Below are 15,958 nucleotides of genomic sequence, written 5' to 3' on the forward strand. Positions count from 1 at the left end.
CTATTACTATGAGCAGATGCTGGCCTATCGAGTCCGATACACTTTCACCTTTCAAGGATGTTTTGATCGTCAAGGATCGCGTGCATCTGATACATAACCTATGTTGCCTTAAACCCGACGGGATACCTGTAGAGAAGGAAGAAGCCCTTACAAATAACAGAGATGCTTGAAATCAACATTGCTTACAGGAGGAGCTGATAAAGGTACGGTCTTTGCTTATTCGCCCACGCCAGTAAAAGCTTTACATTGAATTCAGTATAAGACTCTACACGCTAACAGCGTGAGAAAACATAAATATTTATGTAAATATCATTGTTTTTCCTCTTCTTTGTAAAACTCATCATGCGCATTGTAACAAACCTGCTTTACCGGTTTGTTGTCTATTTATTTCGCATCCGTACTAATAAACCACACAATAAATAAACAATATGGCCACCTAATGAATGGGATGAACTGATTATTGGCACAGACTTACTAATGAATTTACACAAGTTATTCTAGGCGTTTCGAAAAGCGTTTGAAAGTAGAAATTTGTGAATGTCGAAGATTTTTGACACTCTGAAATATATTTGGGCTGTGCATGTGCTTGTGCAAAGACTCCAAATGTAACTTTGGCAAATAAAATGTTGATTAATAAGTTATGATAAATAGTAATTAGGACACATATTAACCATTTACTTTCTTAGGCTACTTATTGACGTGGTAGTATTAACTTTTAAAAAGAACAAGAACATTTTAATAAGAACCCAGTATTATTACCCAATATAGCTAATGCTTAAATGTTTATTACTTACAAGTTACAAAATAGCAAATAGAAATAGTAGGCCTACCTTCAGAGACACCTGGTTAAAAACCCTTTATTAAAACTATAAATTTTACTGTTAGTTATGTTAAAGACTAACAATGTTTTTGGTTAGAGATGTGGGTTCAGAATTTGGGTTAGGTATTTTCGTGTCACTTGTAATCTTAATTGAACCAGGGATTTAAGCTAGTTCTTGAAATTCCTTTGAGAGTAAAATTCTGACTGACAGCCAAGAAATGTGCTTTGCTGTGCTTAAAGAGCCAACAATGTAATAATTCCCTAGAGAAAGAAAGCGTATCAACACCAGAGCCATGACTAATTTATCTATATATAAACTGTAATAATTATTACAGTAATTAAATATGCATTTTAAAGGCTGCATCTGTGTGTGTGTGTGTGTGTGTGTGTGTATAAGTGACCCTGGACCACAAAACCAGTCGTAAGGAGCATGGGTATATTTGTTGGCAACAGCCAACAATATAAGGTATTCGTAAAAATTATTGATTTTTTTTTAATGCCAAAAATCATTGGGATATTAAGTAAAGATCATGAAGATCTTTTGTAAATTTCCTACTGTAAATATATCAAATTTTCATTTTTGATTAGTAATATGCATTGCTAAGAACTTCATGACAACTTTATACGGTACCATTTTTTATGCGATTTTATGCGATTCATATATCCTAAAGCTAAATAAATAAGCTTTCCATTGATGTATGGTTTGTTAGGATAGGACAATATTTGGCAGAACTATTTGCAAATCTGGAATTTGAGGGTGCAAAAAAATAAATATTGAGAAAATCACCTTTAAAGTTGTCATAAAGTTCTGAGCAATGCATATTACTAATCAAAAATGAAAATTTGATATATTTACAGTAGGAAATTTACAAAAGATCTTCATGATCTTTACTTAATATCCTAATGATTTTTGGCATTAAAAAAATATTTTGTTGCCAACAAATATACCCTTGCTACTTACGAATGGTTTTGTGGTCCAGGGTCACATATATGAATATATCGAGAGAGTGAGAGAGCAGACTCATAATTTAATATAGTCAATATTATGTTTGTGGTTCTGGTTTGATGGTGATTTCCTGTTTGACCTTTTGAGACAGTGAGTGTAAAAGATGAATAAAGAAGGGTGTTAAAACAGATGGGAGGCCAATGAGGGCAGCAAATTTATTGGATAGATTAACATGTACAGGAAAAACGAAAGGAAGTAAAATATGCTGCACATATGCTAGTCATAAATTATAGATCATAAAACTCAAAAGCTGACTTGTTCAGCCTTACATGACCGTACATAAATAACTAAGAGTGCGTTTTTCCTTTTTTTCCTTCATTAAAATGCAAGAGCCACTCTATGTGACAGACTGTGTGTGCATTATGCATGCATGTAACATATGTGTGAGAGAGAATGCTGCATGATGCCTGTTAGAGATGCTGAGTCAAATGACCTGCTTTACACACACTGCAGTCTGTTGTCAGCGTGAAGATGTGTACTTCTCTGACTGTGTTTATATTTAACATGGCTTCCAGATCTGGGTTATTTAGTGTCAAAAGCAGCCTGTTTACTGCGTCTGTCCTTAAGTAGCTTTGTGCGGATCAGTGCGTGTCCTTGCTCGTATATATGTGTGTGTCTGTCTGGTGTGGGTCATTTGTTTTGACCTGCTGGTGTGGAAGCCTCCAGTCAGATACATGGTAATAAACTCTAATCATGGCTGACATACATGTGTACCAGCTTGACTGTCTGTGCAAGTGTGTGAATAATCAGAAATATTCCACCTCAACTGAGTTAACCTTCAGTGTGAAACTATTATATAGTGCCTTCTTTGCATCTTTGGGTTTGTCTCTGGATTTGATATTTTTGTCATAATATTTTTACCTGCGGCAGGTTCTGTTCTCGACCCTCCTCCTACCCAAATCTTCCTACGCAGATGAACAGTCTGTTTTGATTGTCTACATGAAATGAAATCATATGTTTATTGTGGGTATTCATAGCAACAGATGATTGTCAATAATGTTCTGAGGGCAGCTCAGAGACGGAAAAATATCTCTCTGATGACATTGCATGATGACCCTTGTTGGTTTAGGAAATATCAAAGTCAATATTAGAGAGATGTTAGTAAATCACAGAGGAGATGTACTGGAGGAGGCAGGGCTATTTGCAAGCCAGTTATGATGACTCAAATTTCCTTTAGGGAAAGTCAAAATGCCCTAATGTTAGATGATGATCATGGACAAAAACAGTGAAATGAAAACATTGCTGTGTTGCTTTGGAAAAGGCATGTTACTAAACCACAGGGATGTGATATTGAAATTCTGGACAGTACTGATGTTATTATGGATGGTAGTATAAATCTATATGGCTTTGTAAAAAGAAAGGAACTTAAGGAACTTTGCTTTATATTTGTAAGGAAATTTAGGCATTACATCAGTTTAATGCATGAAACGTAAAACCATCTATTAAAAACAGTAAATGAATTTGATAACACAAGTATTCAAAATAATAAAGAAAGAGCTCTTAAACGGGTAAATCTTTGTAATAATTGATCTGTACCTCTTTAAATTAGTAGTAGTGAATCTAAGTAAAGAGTTCAGGTGCAAAACCAGCTAAAAGCCACCTCGGTCAAAAATGAGATAATGATACTGAGTGAATGCTTTTGACACGTATTATATGTCCATCAAATATTTTTACTTTAAACTTGCTAAATCCCAGCCTCAGCTTAATTAAAAGTGTCGGTACTTACATAGAAACCTATACATAGGAGCTTGATAAAAATGCTTATTTTAAAGAAAAATGTCAGATGAAAAATGTCAGATGGATTTGCATCTGAACTCTTCAAGTCTTAAAAATTTGCAGCTACAATAAAAATGAAAAAACAGATATCTGATCAACTATATGACATATTTTCTAACAATTGTCTAGTTATATGATATAAAACTGCGGAGTATATAGGACAGTATTTGGTCGAAAATAGATTTAGAAATAGATTTGAAAATCTGGAATGTGAGAAAAAAATCTAAATATTGAGTAAAATCGCCTTTGAAGTTGTCCAAGTTCTTAGCAATGCATATTACTAATCAAAAATTACGTTTTGATATATTTACGGTAGGAAATTTACAAAATATCTTAATAGAACATGATCTTAATTACTTAATATACTAATGATTTTTGGCATAAAAAAGAAAAATCGATCATTTTGATCCATGCAGTGTGTTTTTGGCTATTGCTGCAAATATGTGCTGCTTACGGATGGTTTTGTGGTCCAGGGTCACATTTATGGAATCTGTATTTTCATCTTTTGTTTTATGAATACTACTCTGCAATAACAGTCGCACTAATATAAAAAAAGAGTAATTTAGTCTCCTATTCCATAAAATGTGTAAACAACTGAATGCTCTTCTTTCTGCCTCCATATTCCCTGTGCGTCAGGCATCGGAGACAGAAAGCAGACAGCGAGTGGTGTCTTCAGAGAGAAATGTATTTGTAACCAGAACCGCAGACATAAACGTGCTTCTGGAACAGACCTAACCTGACCACTTATATCACTTAGCATTAGCAGTCTTAATAACAGTGCTGCTTCCAGTTTGTTTCCTAACTAATGTGTACATGTAACCGCCTCAAGCAGTCTCAATAATTATCTCAATATTAGCATGAATTAAAAAAAATAGATGGACAAAAATTTGTCTGTTCACAACAGCCAGGCATCAAGATTACGGCTGCAGGTTCATTAGCAGTGGCTTAGTTTTAGCTGACTGATCTGCATACTGTTGTTGTCAAGGATTAAATAACGTTGAATTTCCTGAGTGAGTGTAAACTGTTGGTATGTCCCCTGTTTTACCCTTGAGATCCTGTTGACAATGTGGTTCTCTCTCTCTCTCTTTCTCTCTCTCTCGCTATGTGTCTGTCTGCATGTTGGTGTAGATTTTTCCATGGGACGGAGCGGCAAAATTTCAGAGGTGTGGAAATGTTCAGAAAGAGACCTCCCCCAGGTAAACAATTAGCTGCTCTCCCTAAACACACACATACACACACACTTTTAAATTTAATTGCCATATTGTGCTCAGAATTTAAAATACACACTTTAATTTTAACCTTTATGTGTCAGCAAAATAATACTTGTTAATAATTATTTTAAAAAGCCTCAAAACTTAGCTCAACCTTAAGTTTCATGGCAATTTGTAACTATTTTACATTTTGATGAATTGGTGGCTAATTTATAGAAATTTGTCTTAATTGTACTAATCTTAATTGTACATTTTTTTATGATTTGTTAACACCCAGTGTTGCCAAGTTCGTAATTTTCCTGTGGAAGTGGGATATTAACATTGTTGCCGCGGGTTGAAGTGACCCCAATAACTTGATATTTATCCCCTGGAATGCAAATTTACCAGGGTAATCCCACCAAAAACGTTTTTTAATGGAGGAGCAAATGGGGGGGTTGTTGTGAAACCCTGGCAACCCTGCTTACACCCAAGTTAGATGTCGTACTGAATTTTGACAACGAGGATGAAAGAATGAAACAAGTATGAAACAAGGCAGTGAGGGATAGACTAAGAGTCTTTACACACACTGTATAAAGGCTCTAGATCATGTAAATCCACAACCTTAAAAACTTTTTCTGGAGTTTGTTTCTACTGATTTTTTTTTTTTTCAGAAAGACATTTTGCTGAGTAATCGGTATGGTAAACAACAGTATAATCCACTGAACGCACTGTACTTCTATCCCTCACAGCCTTGTTTTCATTATTGTCAAAGATGAAATATAGCACTACTCTGCCTAAGGTTTATGGATGGTTAGGTTTAAGACCTTCAGGCTTACTTTTTTATTTATTTTTTTACAAATTGTACATTTCCATACAAATTACATTGCACAGCTTCATACAAAATCGCCTCAAGGTAAAATGTTTCTTTATGAAAACGGGTAGCAGTGATGCTTATGAAAATGAGCCTAATACTAAGATATCATGCAATATCTATGTATGCATCAGCAGACCATAGCCAAATTAAATTTTAGAAAGGAATGTAAACAAGGGATAGAAGTACAGTATGTTCAATGGAATATACTGTTGTTTAACAACATACAAATACTTTAACCTGACAAAATATCTTTACAAAAAAAGGAAAACCAGTTTTAAAATATACAAGTTAAAATTAGTACTTTTATACTTTTAAAATGATTGATTTTTCTTTTATGGCAAAAATCATTTGGAAATTAAGTAAAGATCATGTTCCATTAAGATATTTTGTAAAATTCCTACTATAAATGTATGAAAACTTAATTTTTGATTAGTAATATACATTGTTAAGAACATTATTTGAAGAAATTTGAAGGTGATTTTCTCAATATTTAGATTTTTTGGCACCCTTAGATTCCTGATTTTTACATATCTGTATCTCGGCCAAATATTGTCCTAACAAACTATACATCAATGAAAAGCTTATTTATTCAGCTTTCATATGATGTATAAATCTCAATTTTGAAAAAATGACCCCTACGACTGGTTTTGTGATCCAGGGTCACAAATGCAGACTACTTCACCTCTCTGAACTCGTCTGTCTGATTTAATTTACCTATATTGTGTTGTGGTGCAGTCAGATGTGATCAAGATAGCGTGGTTAGTATTTAAAGGGATAGTTCACTCAAAAATGAAAATACTGTCATTAATTTCTCACGCTCATGTCAATCCAAACCCGCAGGACCTTCATTCATCTTTTCGGAAAAAAAAATAAGATATTTTTGATAAAAACCTGAAAGCTTTCTGACCTTGCATAGACAGCAATGCAACTACCACGTTCAAGGCCCAGAAAGGTAGTAAGGACATTGTTAAAATAGTTCATATGACATCAGAGGTTCAACCATAATGTTATAAAGCTACGAAAATACTTTTTGTGCACAAAGAACAAAAATGAAAAACGACATTATTACATTTTTTTCTCTTATGGTGGAACCACTGTCACATGGACTATTTTAACAATGTTCTAAGAACCTTTCTGGGCCCCGAACTCGTCAGTTGTGTTGCTGTCTATGCAATCTCAGAAAGCTTTCAGGTTTTTATCAAAAATATCTTAATTTTTTTTCCGAAAAGATGAACAACGGTGCTGCTGGTTTGGCATGAGGGTGACAGAATTTTAATTCATTTTTGGGTCAACTATACCTTTAAAAGACAATATTAGCATACCCACTTATATTTATATTAAATAGTTCTGTTTGTGATTGGGTAGCCATGGGTGTGATGCTGTTCCAGAGTCTGCGCCTTGTGTGTTTTCACTCTGGTGCAGTGCAACATCAATGTACACGTGAGTTTATTTTGGAGTTGGAGCGTTGTGTTTTTAACAGTCGGGAGGTTTCCTTCCTTGGCACGAGACTCCCTCTCTCGCGGCACACTCTGAGATACAAAACAGACGTAGCACGTGCACAGACACCTGACTGGTCCAGATGTCTTCTGCAGTGTCATCCCCTCATACCCCCTCTGCGCCCTAAAGTATGAAACTGTCTGTTTATCAGAAGCCATTTTGGCTCTGAATCTTATTACTGTGTAGATATTTCATTGGCAGATGAGCCATTATGGTTGCTGGCTCCTTGTGTCTTACAGCTCTGCAGTCTAAGTTGCCCCGGCAACCTCATCAGCCAATTCCTATTGGCCACATCCTCAGCCAATGGAAAGACTTTCTGATTATGTCATATAAAAACAACGGCGTAGCTCTAGTGGCGCTGCTCAATGTTTTGACAGAGTCCGGTGACAGCGTTAATATATAATGTAGTCGTCAGCCTGGTCAGAAATCGATATTGCAGACGTTTTTAGTTGTATGTCAATTGTATGTTTGCCATATTAGAAAAATTTAGGCAAAAAACAAGTATTTTATATGCATATCTAAAAACGCAGAAAGTTGCTTAAGTTGAAATGATGTGCAAAACAGTTGTGTTGTATAGTGTATAATACTCGCGCTGTGTGAAAACATTTAGGAACTAGTTTAGTGTACGTCCAGTCACACCGAATGACCCCAACGACTCTGCGGCAAATCAAAATTGAGAGGGAGTGAACTGTAATTTACCGCCGCGTCTGTAATCTGATGTCTTCCACGCACCGCTCCGTCATTCGGCGCCGGTCTGCAGCTGCCGTGTTTCTCCGTCGCTCCGCTGGTGTGGTGTCCGACTGCTGTATGCGCAGAGCTGTGTAAATAAAACGACGCGGGGACAACATGACTATCCCGAAAGACATCCCAGAGAAGTGGTTTCCAATCATTCTCCCTCTAAAAAGGAAGAAAGAGGGATTAACCAACTCAACAAAAATAAGAAAAGGAGCAGGTACTTTTACTTTGCGTTACGTGTCAGTTGTTTACCACAGATGATGTGAGCTGAAATAAGTCTGGTTGGTAATTACTATTATTCTAACATATGTAACATATTTATATTAGAGGTCGTTTAGACATTCAGATAATAATTTCAAATTTATGTTATTTATTTAATGTTTCTTCCTCATTTAACACCTCTGTCTCATTTAACTTCCCTGTCATGTAAATAAACAACTTTGTCTTCTTCCATAAGTGTGTTTATTCATTCATTTTTTTACCATCATGATTGTCTCACAAAATCACACATATGTCTAGTGACCGCTGTGTGTGTCCCATGACCTTGTGATCATATCCATCATGATTTTCCCAGTCAGTATTCACAAATCACTTAGTTAATTGCATCTCAATTTATTTTAAAATTTAAAACAGTCTGTATGGCTTTCTAAGGTATTGTTATTGATGTTATTGCGATGATTGCATAACATAACTACGTTGAAATTTAGTCTCTTACGCAGGATGTCTCACAATATTTACCCAACTTAGAATCTCTTTCTCATTTGCATTTTTTCCCCATGCCTTTTGTTTTATTGTAGGTAAATGAGCAATGTGTGAACTGCTTATCAGCATGCGGTCCTGTATAAATGTCTCTTATGTAATGAACACAGCCTGCAACATTTTCAGTCATGTTTTGTTGTTGCAAAACAGTGTGTATTTTTCTAAAGGTAGTAAGTGTTAGAAAACCTTTTGTTGGTGAAATTAAGTAACTGGATGCTGTTCTGGTTTGTAAAGGTGTTGAACTGGACCTCTCAGATTCAGTAAAGCCAGACCGCAACTATACAGGTATTGCTGTTTGATTGGGAATCAACTTTATGTGATTTTTTTGAGGTCTGGGGGATTTTTCACTCAGTGGCCTCAGTAGCCATTTCAGTTTGTTACGTGGAGTCATTTGTGCCACTTTTTTATGATTTTGACTTGTACAGAAGGCTGGAAATGATTGTGAGGTAATTGTTTTTACCTCTACAGCTTTCATATTTATGTCTCATTACCTCATGACAAGACGTCAAGTTAAGATATCTGTCACAGCATAGATGCTCTCATTATCAGTCACTATACAGGTAGCGCCGTCTAAAAATGCCCAGAATGACTCAGGCAGCAGTGGTGGCAGCCATGTGTATAGGTATCAAAGTTTCATTTTACATCAAGAAGAGCCCCGCAAAATCGCCTTTGGTGTTTTATTTGTACTTGTTTTCAACCTTGTAATGTGATTAGACGTTGTGTCTTATTAAGTATAGGAACTGTTCTTAAGTTGGCCTTTAAGGCCAGGAAATATCCAGTGGACAAGCCACAGAAGGAAATTCTTAGGAACTTAGGAAGGAATAGTTGTCTTAGGTATTCCAGGGGTTGATTTCTTAAAGGGATAGTTCACCCAAAAAATGAAAAGTCTGTCATTAATTACTCACCCTCATGTTTTTCCAAACCCTTATTTCAGCTTCAGAGCACAAATTAAGATATTTTTGATGAAATACGAGCGCTCTCTGACCCTGTATGGACAATAATGCAACTCACACAATCAAGGCCCAGAAAGGTAGTAAGGACATTGATAAAATAGTCCATGTGACATCAGTGGTTCAGCCGTAAAGTTATGAAGCTACGAGAGTGCTTTTTGTGCGCAAAGTAGGGCTAGGCAATTTTTCCAGTTTTACTTTTAATTGTATGTTTTGCCATGATTTTGACAATACGCCAATGATAAAGTTGGCGCACATGATTAACTGCTCACGTGACGCGCTCATATCGCTTGGTGTGTGCACACAATGCGCTTTTGTGTTGACAAAGATGCGATGTGGGCAGTGGAATAGGAAAAACATGCAAGAAGATGGGAGTGAACTTCTTTTAACTTAAGCGCTGTGGGATTATAATGCTGTTCATGCACGAGACGCTGCAAGAGACGCGAGTGCAAAAGTCAAACGCATCCATGTTTACATAGAAAAAACAGTGAAAAACAGCGCGATCGAATAAAAAGCCTGTGAGGAACTACTACTCTACGCCTGATATTTCATGCTTGCATCATTGTGACAGGCTGAAATCTGCTGTTTATTGTTTTTACAGAACATTTATAGTTAATAATAGTCTACCGGTGTTATACCTTTAGCCATTTTGAATTACCTTTGAATTACCTTGTATTTTTCTTAGCATATAATATGTAGAAGACAAGTTTGTACAAGATGTAGTTGTAGGTCATGCATCTTTTTGCAAAGATTTTTAACAAGTCATTTGTTTAAAATTCACATCATGTTCACAACTTTACATGTGGTGCACTTGGAATAGAATTTTCTTTAAGAGGTTTAATAAAGAAAAAGTTACTTAAATTATGTAGAAGTTATATTTTCAGGTTTAGTTAAAAATCGTAAAAAAAATCGAGAATCAGTCAAACAGTCTGAAAAAATCGAGATTTTACTTTTTGCCATATCCCCCAGCCACAAAGAAAACAAAAATAATGACTTTATTCAACAATTTCTTCTCTTCTGTGTCAGTCTTGGACGCGTGTTCACAAGAGTACCACGACGCATGTGTGTGGTGCTGCTGATGCGGGAGCCGGCATTCTGACATAAAACCCGAATGTGTTGCACCTTGTTTACAAGCAGAGGAACACACTGTAATGAATGTGTTATGAACGTATGTTGAAGACTGCGCACAAAAAGTATTATTTTTATGCTTTCTTTGTAGTTACACACGTACACATCTAAAATAGCATTTATGGAACATGTTTTTGGCCTATTTTTGCTGCAGTGAATGCATATTTTTATCTAGAGTGAAATCTTCATTAGAGTTGCAGTCAGTGGGTGTTAAGCCTGTCCTTATGTGAACCCCTGTCATTCCTTTACTCAGAGAGTCTGTTCTCTGTTATTTTACACTCAGCTCTGAAGTGGTTAAACCCCATGAATATGTGATGAACATACTCATAAACGGTCATATTGGTGATTTGGGTGGATGGATTTAGTCAGTCCAGCTGAGGAAAGAAGAAATTCTGTAGGATGGAGAGTGTATTCTGGTATAGATAGATGAGTCAGCCATATGGGCATGTGAAGGCACTTGGCAGAGAGAGGAAGGGATAGGAAATGGGAGCAGACTGCATGAGGGGAGAGAGCAAAAGCAAGCAAATGATGCATATCAGACGAAGTGAAGGGTCATGTGGGGGTTGTGTGCTTTTTTTTAATCAGGTGAGCAAATACTTCTAGATTGTGCAGCATATGTGTTGGCATTACAGTGTAGTAGATGCTCTCTCTTACCATATACAGATCAGAAAAACCTTCTAAATTGGAGGAAAATTAATGTTTAAAGCAGCAAATGTAGAAGTATAAACAACTCTTTAGGCAAATGCAAGCATTTAGATGAATACAATAGTGAGTTTTTGACCTCTGTTAAGAATGGAGTCATTTTTTTGGCTCATGTTCTGGCTGTTCCTCTGCTGTGTGTGCAAAAAGGGTGGAGTGCAGTAGCAATTAGCTCACCCACTAAGAGGCTAATTTGAGCCTGTGGCTTGTCTCCTTTAGACATTAAATGAGACAAATGCTTTAAAATAGCAGAGACAACAGGAACTTCAATGGTGCTTTAGTGCTGGTTTGACACTTTGATTAAATGACTAAAAGGTTCCCGTTTAATAGCAATTGATTGTGTTCTTTTATGTCACCAGGCAAAATTGGCGTTAACATGAGAAGAATCTATTTTATTTGAAGTTATCTGAACTTTTTTTTCTCTCACATCATGGTTTGTTCTCGTTTTGCTTTCTTCAGGCTGTGGTATAACCACATTTTAACATTTAAAATTTTTTTTTCCAAGTTAAAAGTTGTTTTTTTTTTTTTTTTTACAAATATCTTAAATTATTAATTATCATGTCATTATGTTTTGAGGGTTGTATGGCATATATCATGTTTATATTTTGCTTTTTTTCTGCATATTTCTGCATGTTGGTTGAAGCACATGACTTTGATTTCTGAAAGATCATATGATGCTGAAGACTGCCGGAAATTCAGCTTTGCCATCACAAGTATAAGAAAGAAATACAAAAATATTGATATAGCTGCAAGCAGTGATTATCGGGGTTCAAGTACTTTAAAGCATTTAAGCACATATGAAAAACGACTTTACTTAGCAAGCCTGTAGCCACCTAAATCAATTATTTAAAAAAAGCTTTTTTGACAAATTCAGGTAATTTAGCATATAAATATTATTTTATTATAACTTTGCATGCTTGTTTTGAATCACCTGTCTCACATGCTCAGCAGGTTTCATGAAGTTTTGAGTTTTCCTTTAGGCTTTATAGAATTTTGGGTGAATTTGGACAGGCCCACACAGTGTTCTTTACTGGTAAGCAAGATTCATAAGGATTGCACAACTCAGGCACAAAACACAGGGAACGATACGGTCACAAGCAAAAGATCAAACTTAAGCCGATATAAACTTACAGTATGACTCATTTCCAAGCTACCAATGTAGGTGCAAACTGTGTAAGTGTTACAAGTGCAGAGAATAAATGTGTTGAGGCCCATTCACACCAAGACGGCTAAATAAAAAGATCAATAACTTTATTAGCTCCACACAAACACACAACATTTTTTTTTTTTCGGTCTGCAGCTTTAAAGGGAACCTTAAGACATGTATGGCTTAATATAACGTTAATGATGTTTCTTACTAAAATATTTAGCAGAAAACCCATGAAAGACTTATGTTTTTAAAAATCCACATAGTTTTACGACTGTTATAGCACCAGCTGTGATCTGATTCCTTTAAAACTTTGCATGCTTGTTTTGAATCACCTGTCTCACATGCTCAGCAGGTTTCATGAAGTTTTGAGTTTTCCTTTAGGCTTTATAGAATTTTGGGTGAATTTGGACAGGCCCCTTTTCTAATTGACCCCGTTATAGCCTCCCAAAGGGTAAATTTCAACATTTTTTGATAATTATTGACCTAGAGAGTCCAGAGAATTGTACTGCAGTGTTGTTTTCCAGATTGAGCAAAAAACCTAGGACTAGTTCGCAAATCATTATCTCAAACATCAATCATCAATCATCAATCATCTTCTCAGTCATTAAACAAATGATTTGATTGACAGCAGTGGTTCTAGAGGTAAAGTTGTCCAGAATGAGGAGTTCCATTGTATGATATGAAACTTCATCGGCCAATGGCAGCCATGGTTTCTGAGTTACATAAATGTCCTTACGGACACTTGTGGCACTTTGGACAAAGACGGTTCACGGTTCATATTGATAGGACAAATGGTAGTATAGTTATAGCCAATCTTATGTTTTTCCCCTATTATAGCGCCACCAAGTGGCCAAGCTCCACATTTTTTTTCCTGTGACCTCAGATTGAGCTCTTACATAAGTGTTCTAAGTTTGGCAGAGATCCCTCATTCCGTTCTATGGTTATAGGTATTTTACTAAAAGTGGCCCTGCCAGTTTCAAAAGTTTTGGCGCCTGTTTGCAACAGTGAGTTAAAAGTTCAACTTTTTTTGATAATTATTGATATTCACTTTGCAAAGAATCTTTCTGCACCAATTTGGTTCCGATCGTGCAAAAAACCTAGGATAAGTTCACAAAAGAAGGTTTTTAAAAAAATGCGAAATACTCGAAAATTTTGCCAGGCTCATAATCGAATCTGAGGCATGTGTTTTGTCCAGCGTGAGGATTCCAATGACATAAGACACTTATAAGCCTGCGTCAGGCCGATTGGGGCGAGCCTTGGTCACATTGTCGGCGGTATGAGTACTACCATCCCTCCAAGTTTCAAGTTTCGGTTTGGTCTGCATGATTAGTTTTACATGGAGATCGCTAATCCGTGAACATTCTAGCAATTACAATAAGGTTTCAGCTTGAACCCCTAAAAATAGTAAACAGTTCTTTTAAGTTATAATAATATCATATTTCACATTATTAGATATTTACAGTATTTTCATGAAATAAATGCAGCCTTAGTGAGCATAGGAGACTTAGGCCTATGTCAAAATACTTTTTTAATTTTAATTCAGTTTAACAGTTTATAACAGAAGAGGTGTATTCAGGTGTATTTAACGTATTTTTGCTTTGCAACAAAGCTTTGTATGACTTTTATAATTGTTCATCAATGCACCATTAGCTTACACAAGACATGTACTGCAACACTGCACATCCATAACTTGCTGGTCTGTTTGAATTTGCACAGATTTGTGAGTTGGCATAGCGGATGTCCTTGGCATTAGTGCTGAATCATAACAATAACCGCTCCTTCTCTGTCAACGATTGTTTTTTTGAGAAACGTCATACAAGCTGCGTTCCACTGCGGCTCTCGCTTGTCCTTGGCTGTATTAGTAAGGGCGCTGTGTTAAAAGTGCTTAATGGCCCAGTTTGCTGAGGTGCTCTCCGGATGGAACCAGACCCTCCAACTGCCAAAGCCATTATGTCATCAACAGCCAATAGGCAGGTAATGCACTCTCTGACTCTGGCAGGAGCAGTGTGGTTTTCCATCAGGACTGATAACAGAGAGGCAGAGAGTAAAACAGATAGCCATGAGCAAGGGGAAAAGAAAGATGTGACCTTGAGAAAGAGAGGAGAAAATGAATGCATATAGGATGAGGGAGCAATGGGACAGGAAAGACATGGCAGGGGATGGCTATGAGGACACATACAGATTTTAGTCTTTTAAAATACAACAAAGTTGAATAAAAACTAAGTAAGCATGGTTATTCACGTTTGTGTGATACTGCCATAGATGTCTTATGTACAGTACATGAAGGACATCAAAATGCTACATTTTAGAATGATGATTTAAAAAAAGTTTTATATTTATTTAGTTCTTGGGGTACAGTATACAGCTGACCTCTGTTGACCTCTGTCAACAGTCACAACCAGGAGAAAAAGTTGCTTCAGTCAATTAAGAGATCACAGTGGAACACAGTGTTCTTTACTGGTAAGCAAGATTCATAAGGATTGCACAACTCAGGCACAAAACACAGGGAACGATACGTTCACAAGCAAAAGATCAAACTTAAGCCGATATAAACTTACATTATGACTCATTTCCAAGCTACCAATGTAGGTGCAAACTGTGTAAGTGTTACAAGTGCAGAGAATAAATGTGTTGAGGCCCATTCACACCAAGACGGCTAAATAAAAAGATCAATAACTTTATTAGCTCCACACAAACAGCTTTAAAGGGAACCTTAAGGCATGTATGGCTTAATATAATGTTAATGATGTTTCTTACTAAAATATTTAGCAAAAAAACCCCATGAAAGCCTATGTTATTTTTAAAAATTCACATCGTTTTATACATATTTTAGACTATGGGGGCACCACTATTTTGATGATGTGAAATGGTTGCACTCAGTAAGCTTCTGGCACTACCTGTTGACATTTATACCGCAACACAACTCATAATGCACAATTCTGAGAATAACACAACTCGTAAAACAATTTTGGAAAATAAAATACTGATATGATGCCACATTGTGTGGCTTTTGGTTGTAATTTTCATCCGAAGGGCAACAAGAAAAGCGATGTAAGTCTTCACTGCTTTTCCTAGCGATAAGAAGAGGAGAAAAGAATGGTAAGATGCTTGTGGATGAATAAAACTTTCTAAAGACTAAACGTCTTCGTTCTCTATTTTAATTGGTTCATTTAAAAGTAGACAAATTCACTCAATATAGATATATTTTTCATGTCTGTAAGGCAAGTATACATGGAGTTTCAAAGTTTCGAATTCAAGTTCACAGAGACCAAGATGACAGAAAACGCATCCTGGATGCTTTCATTATTTTACAAAAGCACAACGTTTCGTTGTTATTCTGAGTGCACAGAAATAAATGTAGAGTCTTTACAGAT

At 36.2% G+C, this 15,958-nt stretch overlaps 1 protein-coding gene across 3 annotated transcripts in view; it reads left to right on the forward strand.

Moving 5' to 3' along the window:
• The window catches only part of atp8b2 (ATPase phospholipid transporting 8B2), a 48,585-nt gene continuing 32,627 nt past the window's right edge, over window positions 1-15,958 (forward strand). The window contains exons 1-2 of one of the 3 annotated variants that reach the window (XM_051131106.1): window positions 1-203; window positions 4,731-4,798. In XM_051131106.1, the coding sequence (XP_050987063.1) occupies window positions 4,774-4,798 (25 nt within the window). In that variant the 5' untranslated portion in view covers window positions 1-203; window positions 4,731-4,773. Of the gene's footprint in view, window positions 204-4,730; window positions 4,799-7,543; window positions 8,116-8,841; window positions 8,943-15,958 lie in introns of those variants that run through there. The other 2 variants (XM_051131105.1, XM_051131107.1) reach the window with 2 other exon arrangements.

Source organism: Labeo rohita, chromosome 16 (genome assembly GCF_022985175.1).
Source record: "Labeo rohita strain BAU-BD-2019 chromosome 16, IGBB_LRoh.1.0, whole genome shotgun sequence".
In the NCBI taxonomy this organism is placed as follows: domain Eukaryota; kingdom Metazoa; phylum Chordata; class Actinopteri; order Cypriniformes; family Cyprinidae; genus Labeo; species Labeo rohita.